Below are 15,245 nucleotides of genomic sequence, written 5' to 3'. Positions count from 1 at the left end.
TGGCAAAAATTCGACAAGTTATAAAACTCCCTCCTTCGACAATCCTTTTAATGATGGGCGTTACCACACGGGTTGGATATGATAGTTCCACCGTTTCAACTAAAGAATTTAATCTTTGAGCACGTCACCTGTATCTGTGTACGAGGTCTGACCGAAAGATGAATTTGGTCGACACTGTTGTTATCCAAAAATGTGACCCGTCCAATTATTGAAAAAGTATTGTAACTTGCTCAAACGTGTCATCTTGGCAATTATAACCTTCTACAAATACACAGGAAATAAGAAATGTCTGCTTGTATTAAACATTAACAGTTTAATAAACTTCCCCTGAAGAGCGTTGTTACGATCCTCTTTTTTCTTTTTCTTTTTCCTAGTCAATTTCGTAATTTCTTTGCTCTGGAAAATCAGTTCAGGACAATTGAAAATATGATTTTGGAGATGCTTCTTGAAGACTAGTCAACTCATAGGGATGTTGAATTAAAATAAGAAGATTTAAGATAACATTACCAATATCTCGTATACCTTGACTATTCAATCTTTGCGGACATCCATAATATTTCCCATTCCCATGCAGAACATAATGTTTGCCCAAGCCTTAGCAATCCATGATCGAGCACTCAAAAAAAATTATTCATGGCAATTCAAAAAAAGTAATGACTAAGTATCGATGCTTGGAGAGCCTTAACTATCTTCTATCCTTATAGGATTCTTGATACTTTGCTTAAGCTTTATGACATGAACAATGTAATATTCCTTTCTGGATGCATATTATATGCTAACCCTCACTGCAACCCGTATGAAACCAAAGCATGATTGGCGGAAATGAAGTCAGTTTTGCAGGCCACGGATGTACCTACCTCCCTGTGTGAGCTCACGCCGTCCTCCACGCACATACGTTCTTCTCGTGTTGTTGCTTAATACCCTCCAATCTGCAGGTACGGGTGGCAAATCCCATATGTTGAATCTTATGGTGAGGTCGTTAGCAGACCTAACTGCTCTCGTATAAATCGTTGGGCTATTCACGACTTATCACTATGCTAATGTGTAGCAATCAACTGAAACTTCCCTCCTGTCCTAGTGGTATGATACCAACCTCAGCCTGCTCCAGACTGTATCTAACTATTCCTCCTGAGTCAAGTAATCGGAAGAGTTTACTCAACCATTTTCTGACTCGTGTGTTCTAAAATTTGAGGGCCAACCGAACTTCAACTAATGAAGAAGAAATCACAAGAAGTCTGGGTTTATGTCTAGCTTCTAATTCCCCAAGGTTTTTCGTCCTTGAGCCAACCCAGTCACATTCAAGCAACCAGAATTTCTTGATATTGAGTTCATCAAATTTCGTGTCAATTCCTTCTACAATTTAATTGCTAATATAATTTCACAGGTTGGCAGGATGTATGGCTCTGATACCACTGCAATGACCTGAACCAACACTATAATGTTTGAACCAGATTTTTTTGTTTTCCCCTTAATGCTAACCCCAGAATATAAACCCTCTAATCAAATAACCAACAAAGGTGAACAACAGATGATAACCCGGAAAGATATTTCTGCAACTCCTAAATATAATATTCCGAAATACATACACATGAAGAAGAAACATGAACAACAAATAAAGGCCAGAACTTACTCCAATCACTCTGTCTTCTTCAAAATGGCATTAAAGTTGCAAGCATATGAAAATGCAGTACAAATCAAAGTACTAAACCAGTAACTTTCCCACAATTTGGAAATATGTTGTTGCATTAGATATCAGTCATACCATAACCAACAACTTTTAGATAACTCTTAAAACGTTATTGTATTATAGAATAGCAATACAATAACCAACAAATTATAAATTCAATCTTAAAAACAGTTCTACAGTCAGATTGGAAAATTTAAGAGAAGAACCTGTAAGCACAACTGAGACACCTGAATTGATATCTCCGCTGGCTATGGGTTTGCGTCCACTGCTTGCCTGCACGATAGGCTACATCCTCATACGGGTTGAAAGCTGAAGCTTTCTGAATGACTCTCACAAGAGAGCTCAAAATCTGAATAATAAATTAAGCATACCAACTATGAACTTCTTTCCTCTTTTAATACACAATTCTGAGAGTATTCGGCTCCCCTCTGGTCTTCGTCCTATTCCTTGTGACTCTTCAACTTATTTCTGATAAATTGTCTTATTCCTCCTCGTCCTCTTGTGACCACATGGCATATTAACTTGACCTTTAGTAATAAAACTCTAGCTTACATAGTCAAATTTAATATTGTAAATTCGTTTCCTCTTAGTAATTCTAATGTGCCCAAAGAAGGGACATTGCAGAAAATAGTTGAAAACCATTTTCTTTAAGACCCCCTTGGGTACTCTCATTAAAATTATAATAATGAAACTTTTTGTATAAATTTATGAGGCTTGACTATCTCAGGCAAAATCAGATGCCTTTGGAGAGGATGTTTAGTAGGGTAATAAAGGCAATATAAGGGGCCTCCCAAGGATGGTAGTTATATTCTTCTCAGATTTATACTATTAATTGTAGGTTTATGCTGCTCAAGAAAAGTCTGATTGGAATATTTCCTCTGATTGGATGGTAGTTGTATTCTTCTCAAATTTATCCTGATAATTGTAGGTTTACATGCGTCGTGAAATAATCTTCCTGGATTTCTTCCCTCTTACTGATAGGCTTTGAAAATTAAACTACCTTGCATAGGACACTGAGATTGTCTGTAAAATGAGTGTGTGATACTCTTTGAAAGGATTGTAATTGTATCCTTGTTGACTTTTAAAACTCATAGAGGTAAGTAGATTTTTTGCTCAAGAGTATAAAGTAGTTTTAATAAATTAAACTATTTTCATTCAAATCACTTGATTGCTTTTGATCACTAAAGGACTCTGCCATCCATTGTAAACTATAATTGTTCCATATTTGCTTTGCCTTTCTGTCTTATTTTGTCTATGTTAGTAGCAGAAAACAGTGTGTGACTCATCCAATTATAAGGTGTACTGGAAGCGGATATAAGTCAAAATTTCTAGCCATCATTTGCTGGTTGTAACTTGCAAAGCATCCTAAGCTCCCACACAGATATTTTTGTCATTTACTGGGTCTTGCGTTATTTTGCCTCTCCAGTAACAATTTCCAAACTCTTATATGATAAAGTTCAACCTTTTTTCATTGCTATACTACAAGGTCCAACCAATTACTTATGAATTTATCATATTTGAATGTATAGCATGTCATAAATATGGTTGCTTGGTTTGGGATTACTAAATATCACAAAATAGACCAGGCCTTCTTAAAAAAGATCTACCAATCAAATAGCCAAGTATGAATTTCAAATTCCTAGAGTTAGCTCAACCATACTAGAGAAAAACACATAGGAAAATTCCTAAAATTAGCTCAAGCATACTAGACAAAAATTGCAGCAACACAATGTAGTTTTCAGAAGTACAAAATTTAGTCATTAGCTAAGCACGAATGGTTTGCAATGAACATGGTAAATATTTCAAACATCCAAAAGAAGAATCCTTTTCTCAAAAGAGATTCTCCTTCCTTTGATGGATAAGTATTTTCAAACTCATCTTCATGGTAAATCCCAGCCTTAGACTGTCCAGGCATGAGCAATAGTCAACTCTTAATATTTTTGAACTTCATCTTGATGCTAAATCTCAATCTTGAACTGTATAGGATTGTGGAACAGTCAACTTTCAATTTTGGGAAAGGGCAATATTAAGCAAGACATTTACAATCCTATGGAGGATTACTTTATACCATTTCAATGCCTTTCTCAATTCATTAGGTAGTAAGCTTGATAAAACCTCATCTCTACTAGGAAACCTACCATTATAAGATCTGAAATAGATCTTTTAGAGAAACCATCATTAATGTTTTTAAAATATTGCTTCTTGAATATTGATAACATAGCTAGAAGAGTCGATAGAAATCCTCCCTAGAAATGTGTTGAGCTTGTATTTTTTAAACAATCGACAATGATATGAAGGTTAATATTAGTTTTTCTAGCTCAAGTGTCTAAAATGTCTTGTACCATTTCTCAAAAAGGAGACCTGAAGAGACTTAGTAAGATGGTAGGCATAGCCAGAAATTACATGTTTTTAATGATGAGGTGTATTGTGGTTGGATGGATATTGATAGGTCAAATTTCCTTCACAATGTGAATAATCTTGGGAAGTTTGATGCATTTCAAAGGTATGTTAACCAAGATTTTGTAGTACCATAATAATCATAGAAAGGGTGGCCACTATGTGTGGCACCATTCATTGCCAATGTAGCCAAAAAGCTAGGATACTTATTCGTCTCCTGCAGGCTAGGCTTCCACATCCAATGCGAACGGATGCATTTGAAAGCCAAGTATCCGAGAGCTTGTGGTTGGCTTCCGGCTAGCATCTGCAGGGCTTCCAAACGCATTCAGGAGCATTCGTGGGCCCAGTGGCCGGAAAAGGGAAAAAAGACATTAAAAAACTTTTTAAAACACTTAAAGTTGCCCATTCAACACATTTTGTAATTGCAATTTTAGGTTATCATAGATTCATAGTCATACTATTAAATGATTTGTTTTTTCTATATTTCTTGCATTTCTTTGCATATATATATATACATTTCCTCCTGCATCCGCATCCAAAAAAAATCCCCACATCTCGTATCCCCAAAAAAAAACAATTGGTCATATAAGGAAAACACCAAAAAACCAAATAGGGAGTTGCCAAATAATATAGTGTAGGCCAAAGGATAAACAAAGCTTCAGGCAATGTTAAATGTTGCTCAAACAATAAACAAACATCCATGTCCAGTTTCAAACTCAAGCCTCATGGTTTGCAGACATAGCATAGCTATCAGTTGTGAAATTCTAACATAGCCAAGAAAAGTGTTGAGTGAGAGAACAATGGTGCGTAGATATTGTAAAAATGGCATGAGAAGATCTACACAACCATGGTGAAGAGATGTGTAGTCTCCAAACGATTTGCAGTTAGAGAATGAAAGAAACTATTTTAAAGAGCACCCAAACACATAGCAACATTTCAATCACCTAGTCTAGAATTCATCTAATGGCTGACACTTGTTTTAAACTTTTAAATGTTGCTAGAGGTACAACTCAAACTCTTGCACGATTGGTAACCTTCATTAACTCAATGGTCCCTTCAACAAATTGTGCACCATGTAGAAGTTGTCAGATGTACTTAACTGGATAATTTGTGCCAGTGTCCTGTTAATCCTATGTAGTTGGTGGTGGGCCCTGCACCTAAGAATAAGTATCTTTACTAGAGTCTCCTAATTTGATTTTATCAAAGCTTTTAAAAGATGAAGATAAGGATCTAAGGCATTTTAGGTTCATGAAATAAAAGCTTCATTGGAAAGTACACCATAAATACCAGGACTATTGTCATAAAAGCTACATGAAACAAGTAAAAAGCTCACAAAACTAGAAAGTGTAGTGAAGAGGGTGTGTTGGAAAACATGCAAAAAAGATGATCTTTTGCATGGAAAAAGAAATCAAAATTGGAAATAAAGGCAAGAGAACTGCTATGAACTATAGTAAAAAATGGAGAATACAGTTTTTTATCCAATATCTTTCTATTCTCAGGGTAGATTCTGTTTACCGCATGGGGTAAATAGATTAATGCACATAGACAATGAACAAGAACAACAGAACTCCTTTTATTATTTGCATATGCCAAAAGACATTACATTATGCTTTTGATGATGATTACAATGATCCTGAAGGCTGTATAAATACTTTCCAAAGAACCTTCCGGAAGGGGTCCGTCGGCTACATGACAATTACCGAAGGGCCCATCGACTACATAACAAAAACCTTGCTGAAGGCCTCCGTCGGCTGATATACAATTTTACCGACGACATCATCCCCCCCAAAAGAAAAAGTCATCTCCGGACAACAATTACAAAATATCTGAGACAGATTAACAAAACATAATACATCAACTGACTAACTACAACAAAATAGATTTCTTTCTGTCACACCACTTTCACACTCGTCCTATGCCTGCACCAAATTGGTCTGCAAATTACATCAGTAGCCTCTGCTAACACAATACTGTCCCTTAATCAAGCTGACCTTGATAGCCACCCATGTTGCTTTCTCTGCTTCCAACTCCCGGGTGCCTTGAACCAAGTATTGCTGAACTGCCTTCAATTGGATGATCAGCTCCTCTCGAGCTCTCTACACATCCACCAAGACAGCTTCACATCCAACACCTACTCCAAGTGCCTCAAAGTGTATCACCCCTCTCGAAAGGCTTGCTCTATTGATCTTTCCACCTCTGGCACACTATGCCTGCAACAACTCCAGGTCTCATCAACTGGTCACACTTCCCACGACTGATAACTGCATCGACTGGGGGTCTAGCAGGGTCGAGGGGCAGCGAGGTTATTATTATTATTTTTTTAGCTCCTCTTCTGACTGGGTCCTCAGACAATGTGCAGGCATTTAGAAAAACCGTATTGATCATACACGATCCAGACCTCAGACACAAATTACGCAAACCATATGGTGCCCCAGAAATAGTATAAAATGACCTGCATTTAGCCATACGGTGAGGGTACTTGAAACACACACACTGAATAAGATCGTCGTACGGTGCTAATGTCTAGTTATAATGTGTGATACGACTATGAAATACCTTCTGAAAGCTCTCTGTCGATCCTTCAATCCGTACGATCACAGCAGCAGAACTATCTCCCTATTTCAAAAGTTGTACGACTGCTATCACTGATGCCTTGTTGCTTCCATACGGTCATGAAAAATATACAGTGAAATTGAATCCGTATGGTGTCTACCTGAGCAAAATCCGTACACTGCCAAATTCAACCTGCAAATCCGTAGAGTGCCAAATAGAAGATTCGACCTCCAAAATCTGTACAGTGCCAAACAGAGAAGTCAACCTTCAAAATCCGTACATGCCCAACAGAGAACTTAATCTTCAAAATCCGTTTGGGTATGGGGAGCTTTTAACAAAGGTCGTACGACAATGGAAACCACTGTACAATGCCTTCTAGGTCCATTTAAGATACCGTACGATTACTGTTCTTCCTTTTATTTCCTTTTCTTTCACTTTTTTAAAAAATTATTATTATTCACATTTTCACTGCTTCTCGATATTCGGCGATGATGGAACACTTCGAGTATGATATATCTTGAACTTGGAACTGTTCACTGTTTCGGGGGGGGGGGGGAGGAGAGGGAGTGGGGGGAGGGGGTTGCATAGTATATATATAATATTATTAATATATATGATTGAAAATGCTAATTATGAAATGATACTTCAATATATTATATAACAATGTAACATTAACATACCAAATATAGTTGACTACAATGAATAGAGAATTAAAATGTGATTCACAAACCATAAGTTCAAACTTGATTCTTGAAACTTGAAATTTGAAATTTCATAACCATTACTATTACTAATGACCATTTGACAAATTAACTTAGTTCAAGATGTAAGATTCAAAATTCATTGTTCAAATATGATTTTATGAATATCATATATCATAAAGATGCTCATGATGACAATGAGCCGAATAGCATGAAATAGTGAAATAATAATAATGTATCATAGCCATATCAAAGTGAGTATAATCAACAAAATGACAAAATGCCAATAATGAGAATGGAATCATGATATCATCTCAAGTGCATTCTCATTATTGGCATTTTGTCATTTTGTTGATTATACTCACTTTGATATGGCTATGATACATTATTATTATTTCACTATTTCATGCTATTTGGCTCATTGTCATCATGAGCATCTTTATGATATATGATATTCATAAAATCATATTTGAACAATGAATTTTGAATCTTGCATCTTGAACTAAGTTAATTTGTCAAATGGTCATTAGTAATAGTAATGGTTATGAAATTTCAAGTTTCAAGAATCAAGTTTGAACTTATGGTTTGTGAATCGCATTTTAATTCTCTATTCATTGTAGTCAACTATATTTGGTATGTTAATGTTACATTGTTATATAATATATTGAAGTATCATTTCATAATTAGCATTTTCAATCATATATATTAATAATATTATATATATACTATGCAACCCACTCTCTCTCCTCCCCCCCCCCTCCACTCCCCCGCCATCCCCAAATTGAGGCTTTTTTTTTCCGCACCCGAAACTTGTCCCCCGCGCCGAGGTAACACTGGAATATTCACCAATGGAGTATCAACTATGTAACTGTTATAATTTGCAGAGAGGAGAAGTAGATTGTTGGGGCTTGTGTGCCTTAGATTGATATAGTTACCAACAATCTCTTGACATCTTTATATAATCATGAGAAGTCACGTCTTCGTAGAGACATGACTAAAAAGATCACGTAGGGTCATGCCTCTACGTAGGCATGACTAACTAAACATAAACTTATCCAATCACTACCTAACATAACCAATGGCAGTCAGCGGAGTTTAATTAGTAATCGAACGCAGATACAAAAGCCCTGATAATTCCAATGCATAAGCCCGATATGAATGAAGTCTATTTTTGTGAATATCTGAACACGTGTATATATTTTTCACTGAAGAATATACAAAATTCATTAAATCATATTTGCATGTATATAATATTGCTTCAACTGATGCTATACATCAACACTCCCTCTTAGCAAGGGTGAAGTAATAAAACTCTGTAATAGTCACCAGAGTACAAAAACTGTACTTAACACATTATCTGATTTTAACACTCTGAAATAGTGACTTGTCAAATAATTTAAATCACCATGCTATGAACACTATCATAACATATATTATGATCCCTAATTGTTTGAAAGAATATCTAGAGTAATCATAATGCATTCATTAGCAATGGCCTCTAATTGTTTGAAACGATATCTAGAGTTTTCATGAGAACAGGCCTATTATTTGTATGATCATCACCTCACAAATGATTACCTTCTGAATATATATATCTATGGAAGATCGTCACCTTTCATTACATATCTAATGCAACTAAACAACAATAGAAGCATAAGCTCGTATAAATTGAAAATTTAAATTCAATATCCAATATTACAATTTGATCATACCAAGTTTTCCTATGAAGTGTTCCAACTTCACTTTAGGAAGAGGCTTAGTAAAGATATATGTTTTTTTTCTCATTAGTACTGATGTACTCTAGTTGAATGACTCCTCGATCCACCATATCTCTAATGTAGTGATAAGGAATTTCAATATGCTTGGAACAATTGTGGAAGACTAGATTAGTTGAGAGCTTGATACGACTCTGATTGTCGTAATGAATCACAGTGGGCTTCAAAGGTCTTTTGAACAAATCAACTAGCAATTTTCGTTGACATACAGCTTCTCTAGCTCCCAAAGAAGAGGCAATGTATTTTGCTTCGGTAGAACTTAATGCAATTGAAGACTATTTTTTGTTGAACCAAGAAACCATTCCAGATCCAAGACTAAAGCAACATCCAAAAGTACTCTTATGTTCTGTAGGTCTGCCATAGATGGAAGATTCGTCGGTTACTCGACGAGTTTTAAACACTCGTCGAGTATTCTAGGACAACGAGTAAATGGGCCAAAAACTGGCCGATTAATCGGCGAGTGTTTTTTAAAAACTCGCGTTTCTATGAACCCGCGGCCAGTGACGCCTAAATAGGTCAAAATGCATTGTTTCTTTCATTTGTGTGGAGCAAAGAAGGTTTTAGCTGATTGTAAGTGATTCAAGGCAGATTGGAGTGGATTTTGGAGGATTCTAACGGGATCTAGAAGAGAAATTTCTTTCCAGGTATGTTCATCTTATCATTGTTTGAAAACTTTTTATAGTTTTAACTTTTAAGCAAAGTTTATATTGTTTTTGTTGTTTGTAAATGATTTCAAATCATTTGAAAGTTGAAACCCTAGTTGTTCTAAACTTTTAGCTTCTAAGTTCTTTGTTTATTCATTTTTTTATAAATTTATGTGTAGGGCAGCGGTCAAGCATAAAAAAAAATGACAAATCCGCAAGAAGAGTGGCCACAAACACCATGCCCATCTGAATATATAGGCACTCGGCCTAAAAATGCAAGAGATAAGACATGGCGGTTTGGCCTATGAAGCTCCAAATGATGTTGGGAAAGTGATATGCATTCCATGTGAGAGAATTATTTCTGGAGGCATAAACCGCCTCAAATACCACCTTGCAGGCATAAAGAAACATGATTCAAATCCTTGTCTCAAGGTAACTGATGAAGAAAAAAGATTCATCAATGCCCTACTTGCAGCTGCTGAAGAGAAAAAATTGAATAGGGGGAGGGCAAAATTAGCTATGAGGGCAGCCATAGTTGAATCTGAAGGAGCTCCTTTTGATATGCAAGAGGAAGAAAAAGCACTTGAGAACATACCAGGATCTCTTCGTGGCCCACGGATCCGCAAACAAAATTTCTCTTTTACCGGTTTCGCTTCTTGTACATCTCCTACTTCTTCATCACCATCCGGATCCCCATCAGGGATAGGGGGTTATTTTGTGCCCAGGAACACACCTGGAGCATAGCCATCATTAGAGGGCACTGCATGGTTTAAGGAGGTGCATGAGAAAACTGATATTGCAGCATCTGATTTTTGGTTTTTCAACAGTATTTCAATATGGTGAATGCAATAACAATATCAGGCAAAGGGTACAAGCCGCCTAATCGCAAGGATATGAGTGGAAGGTTAGTATTTTACTATTTAAATTTTAGTAATTGTAAATAATTGTGATTCACTTTAGTTCATTGTTATATTTTAAATCTTAATTGTTATAACTTATTTCCTATTTTTTACTAACACTTACACTTTATTTAATATTACACCTAAATTTTGTAGGCTGCTTGACAAAGCGGTTGGTAGGGCAACATTATTGATAGAAGACCAAAAGAAAGACTAGAAGAAGTATGGCTGCACCATTTTATCTGATGGGTGGACAGATGGAAGAAGTAGAACCATTATTAATTTCTTGGTTGCTTGCAAAGATGATGTGGTGTTTTGGAAATTTGTCGATGCCTCTAACAAAGTGAAAAATGCAGCCACATTGGCTTTATTGTTGGAGAATGTTGTCATGGAGGTGGAAATAGAGAATGTGGTGCAAATAATAACAGATAATGCAGCAGCATATGTGGCAGCAGGTAAATTTAATTTTTTATATTCGAATCAATATGAATCATGAATGTAATGCTATGGTATTATTCAATTTATATTTGATGTAATTTGTAAATACTAAATATGGAAAGTTTGTTACTGATTATTGATTTTTTGCTAATCTTTCAGGTAGAATCCTCCAAGAGAGGCATCCCACACTTTTTTGGTCACCTTGTGCAGCACATGTCCTTGACCTTCTTTTGGAGGACATAGGAAAACTTGATTGGGTGAGTCCATTTGTGGAAGATGCTAGGCGAGTCATGAAATATATCTATAATCACCCATGGGTTCTCAGTTTGATGAGAAAAGCCACTAAAGGCAAAGATTTGATGAGACCTGCTATGACAAGGTTTTCAACGGTCTTCTTGATGTTGCAAAGTATTCTTGACCACATATTGGCTTTGAAGCAAATGTTTGTGTGTGCTGACAGATAGTCTTTGATGATAGCTTTTTTGCAAAGGCTAAGGAGATTGTGGAAGTAACTTCAAAAATCAAAACATTATATTTTTAGTTTATTCAAGTTTCATTATCAATTCATAACTTACTATGTTATTAACTAATTTGTATTTTTCAAATTTCAAATGTATATGTCTCTGTCCCTGGTTCTAGTCTTGCACATATGTGATGGGCAGCAATCCCCAATGGGAGGTCTTTATGAGGCCATGGATAGGGCGAAAGAGGCTGTTAGAAGTTACTATCATGGGGATAATCTCATATTTGACCCCATTTGGGAAATAATTGATAGGAAGTGGAACAATATGCTCCACCAACCTATTCATGCAGCAGGCTACTTCCTCAATCCCAAATTCAGGTACTATGATAATTGATTGTCTTTGAAGTTGGGATTTTACTAAGATTTTATTTTACTTTACTTTTTAAGGTTGTGTAGTAAGACTTGATATCATTTTCTATTTGTTTTAGGGCTGATGATTCCTACTCAAATCCTAATGGAGAGGTCATGGAAGGTCTCTCTAAATGCATTGAGAGAATGATATCAAGTGAAGAGGAGAGAGACCTTATTGTGACCGAACAACAAATCTATGTGGAATCGAGGGGTCCTTTGTTCTCTTCTATGCTAGCAAAGAGAGCAAGATCTACTCAAGCACCAGGTAAAGTGTCAAACTTTAAAACTTTATCTAATTGATAAGTTGTGCTTTTGATTTTTTTTTTATTGCTTTATAACTTTTTTATTTTGTTTTGCAGATGCTTGGTGGGCAAGTTGGGGTGGCAATACCCCCAATTTAAGGAAATTTGCTCTCAGAGTCCTATCCCAACCTTGTAGCTCATCCCATTGTGAGCGCAATTGGAGCTTATTTGAGTCCATCCACACAAAGAAAAGAAACAGAATGACTCAAAAACGGCTTAATGACCTTGTTTATGTGCACTATAATCTTAAGTTGTGCATAAAAAAGGCACAACTTTTAGAACTACCTGATCCACTTGATCTAGATGAGATAGATCCTTATTCTGATTGGACAGCACAAGAGCCAGGTCCATTGTTTGCACCAGACGAGATCGTTGATTTGGAGAGGCAGGCCATGGAGGGGGAGGCTGACGCTGATTTTCAGTTCACTATGGATGACATTGAGGATTAGGACGAGGACGAGGATGATGATGATTCAGGCGAGGATCAGGCATTACCATTAGGAGGAGATGCATCCTCTTCTAGGACGCCGAGCCAATTAGTAGGGATGTCGAGCGAGGGGGCACAGCCACAAAGTTCACAATCATGCAACTCACGCCCTATCCCAGTGCAAGGCACTTCTTCTAGGACTAGACCCCCTCGCTTTCTTGCTAGTGCAAGTGGAAAGAGGAAGATGTGATTGAGTCATTAACATTGTATTGATGTATTTAGACTTTTAGTATTTACTTCTAGTTTGATAGATTGAAACTATTGACTATTTTGCTTCCTACCATGAGCATTCTGCATGAGAATGCAATTTTGTACGCATTATGCATTTATATATATCTAAACTCTGTTTGCTTCTTTTGTATTGTCTTTAATTAACTTATTAGATGCATCTTCTCATTAAATTTTGCAAAATAAATGTATTTTTAATTAAATTTCAGCAGTTTTTTAGGTTCTCAAGTTTTTTTTTTAAATCGCTGAGTTTTTCCCAATTAAACTTTTGGGGGGCTTGGCGAGTTTTCCAACTGTGGGTCTACCTACCTAATTAGAATCAGAATATCCATTAAGGTTGATGTTTACTTGATCATATCTAACTCCCATGCCAATAGTGTCTTTTAGATATCTCAAGATGTATTTAGCTGCATGTAGATGTATCTTCTTCAGTGCACACATAAACTGGCTTAAGGTGTTAGTCGCATAATATATGTCAGGACAAATATTCACTAAATACATTAAGGATCCAATAATTTGCCTGTAGTAAGTAAGATCCGTAGATTCAGATTTGATCATATCATCCTTCAGTTTGTGTAGATTGACTTCCATAGGAGTAGTAGCTAGTTTACATTCCATCATCCCAAATTTTGTTAAAATATCAACTTTATATTTTCCCTGATTCAGAAAAATGTAGTTACCCTTTTGCTAGACTTCCAATCCTAGGAAGTAGTGTAGAAGACCTAAATCTTTCATATCAAACTCTGTTGTTAGTTCTAGTTTGCATTTCTTTATGATATGTTCTTCACCTGTTACCAACAAATCATCAACATATAACACAAGAATAATCATATCATCACCATTTACCTTGAAGTATACGTTAGGATCAGCTTCATTTTTAGAATATCCTCACTTTGTTAGATAGTTGTCTGTTCTTTCATACCGCACACTGGGAGCCTGTTCGAGACCATATAGTGCTTTTTTTAACTTCCATACGTGAGTTTTACTGTTATGAGTGTAGAACCCTTCTGGTTGCTCGATATAAACTTCTTTAATTTTTCCATTTAAGAATGTTGTTTAACATCCATTTGATGAACTTTCCATCCTCTAGATGTTGCAATAGTCAAGATAGTTCTAACTGAAGTGTATCTAACAATTGGAGCAAATGTTTTTTCATAATCGATACTTTCTTTCTGTGAAAAACCTCGTGCTACAAATCTGGCTTTGTACTTTCCAATGTTGTTGTCTGGTACAACCACTTAGAAGAAACAACAGATTTGTTTTTAGGTTTGGGTACAACATCCCATACATCATTTTTTAGTATGGAATTATATTCTTCAATCATTGCTTCTTTCAAAGGTTGGCTTGATAGTGCTTCTTTAACATTTGAAGGTTTTGTTTTTATAAGTTCAGTTAATAATGCAACATAGCATGACTGATTTCTTGTTCTTTTACTTTCTCGAATCACTTCATTAGGTTCAACATAATTCTCTTCTATCATTTTCCTAGCCCAAAGTGGCCTTTTTTTATTATTAACATTTTCAGAATCTCCATGATTTGATGTAGTGGTAGAAGATGGTTCAATATCATTCTCCCTCTCAATTTTTGTCGTGTGATTTTCATCTATTTCAGGAACAGGTTCTATAAATGATTCATCACTATTTTTAGAAATATTGAAGGCAATATCTTCTTCAAATTTCACATCTCTACTAATCTCAATTGTTCTTTGACCCAGAATAAAAACCCTGTAGCTTTTGTTTGTTTCACTGTATCCAATGAGTATACCCTTCTTTTCGAATGGTTCTAGTTTTGTTCCTTTTTAAAAATGTGAATATAAACAAGACACCCTAATATTCTTAGGTGACTTAGATCTGGTTTAATATCTATAAATACTTTTTTAGGAGTGGTGTTCTCTAATACTGAGTGTGGACATCTGTTTTGAATGTAGACTGCAGTGTTAGATGCTTTAGCCCAAAAGAAAGTATGAAGGTTTTGATCGTGCATCATTGCTCTGGCTGATTCAACAATTGATCTATTTTTTCGTTATGCAACTCCATTCAGTTGAGGATTATATGATACAGAAAACTCCCTCTTAATCCCAACAGTAATGCAAAAGTTTTTGAAAATTTCGGAGATGTATTCACCTCCATTGTCTGACCTTAGTATTTTTATTTTCTGTCCTGACTAGTTTTCAACTAGAGCTTTGAATTCCATGAATTTTGATAATACTTCAGTTGATTCCTTTTGTTTTAGGAAGTAGATCCAAGTTCTATTAGAATAG

At 35.9% G+C, this 15,245-nt stretch overlaps 3 protein-coding genes across 10 annotated transcripts in view; all 3 read left to right on the top strand.

The window, feature by feature from the left end:
* The window catches only part of LOC149542221 (putative UDP-3-O-acyl-N-acetylglucosamine deacetylase 1, mitochondrial), a 149,784-nt gene that overhangs the window by 113,613 nt on the left and 20,926 nt on the right, over positions 1-15,245 (top strand). The window contains exon 7 of one of the 7 annotated variants that reach the window (XM_089797234.1): positions 14,913-14,966. The exons of the other annotated variants lie outside the window; for them this stretch is intronic. Within the exon in view, the coding sequence (XP_089653360.1) occupies positions 14,913-14,951 (39 nt within the window). The 3' untranslated portion in view covers positions 14,952-14,966. Of the gene's footprint in view, positions 1-14,912; positions 14,967-15,245 lie in introns of those variants that run through there. 7 annotated transcript variants of the gene reach the window in all.
* On the top strand, positions 9,750-11,596 carry LOC149542223 (uncharacterized). 2 transcript variants are annotated; one of them, XM_089796179.1, is made up of 3 exons: positions 9,750-10,661; positions 10,813-11,111; positions 11,254-11,596. In XM_089796179.1, exons 2-3 carry the CDS (start codon positions 11,045-11,047, stop codon positions 11,556-11,558), a joined length of 372 nt encoding a protein of 123 aa, XP_089652305.1. In that variant the 5' UTR covers positions 9,750-10,661; positions 10,813-11,044; the 3' UTR covers positions 11,559-11,596. Both variants share the same exon structure in this region; 1 of them encodes a protein (XP_089652305.1).
* LOC149542222 (uncharacterized) lies at positions 12,047-13,111 on the top strand. Its single transcript, XM_089796178.1, has 2 exons — positions 12,047-12,233; positions 12,328-13,111. The coding sequence occupies exons 1-2, from the start codon at positions 12,083-12,085 to the stop codon at positions 12,717-12,719; spliced, it is 543 nt and encodes a 180-aa protein (XP_089652304.1). The 5' UTR covers positions 12,047-12,082; the 3' UTR covers positions 12,720-13,111.

Source organism: Cupressus sempervirens, chromosome 8, assembly GCF_028749045.1.
Source record: "Cupressus sempervirens isolate cs-2001-9-10 chromosome 8, ASM2874904v1, whole genome shotgun sequence".
Lineage (NCBI taxonomy): Eukaryota > Viridiplantae > Streptophyta > Pinopsida > Cupressales > Cupressaceae > Cupressus > Cupressus sempervirens.
The sequence above is the reverse complement of the archived record's forward strand: the minus strand, read 5'-3'. Positions and strand labels throughout refer to the sequence as shown.

Excerpts from the sequence above, each read along its gene's own strand:
- LOC149542223 (XM_089796179.1), top strand. The coding sequence starts at position 11,045 with ATGGAGGTGGAAATAGAGAATGTGGTGCAAATAATAACAGATAATGCA. Across the intron at positions 11,112-11,253 it reads AGCAGCATATGTGGCAGCAG|GTAGAATCCTCCAAGAGAGG; the intron begins GTAAATTTAATT and ends CTAATCTTTCAG.
- LOC149542222 (XM_089796178.1), top strand. The coding sequence starts at position 12,083 with ATGGAAGGTCTCTCTAAATGCATTGAGAGAATGATATCAAGTGAAGAG. Across the intron at positions 12,234-12,327 it reads AAGATCTACTCAAGCACCAG|ATGCTTGGTGGGCAAGTTGG; the intron begins GTAAAGTGTCAA and ends TTTGTTTTGCAG.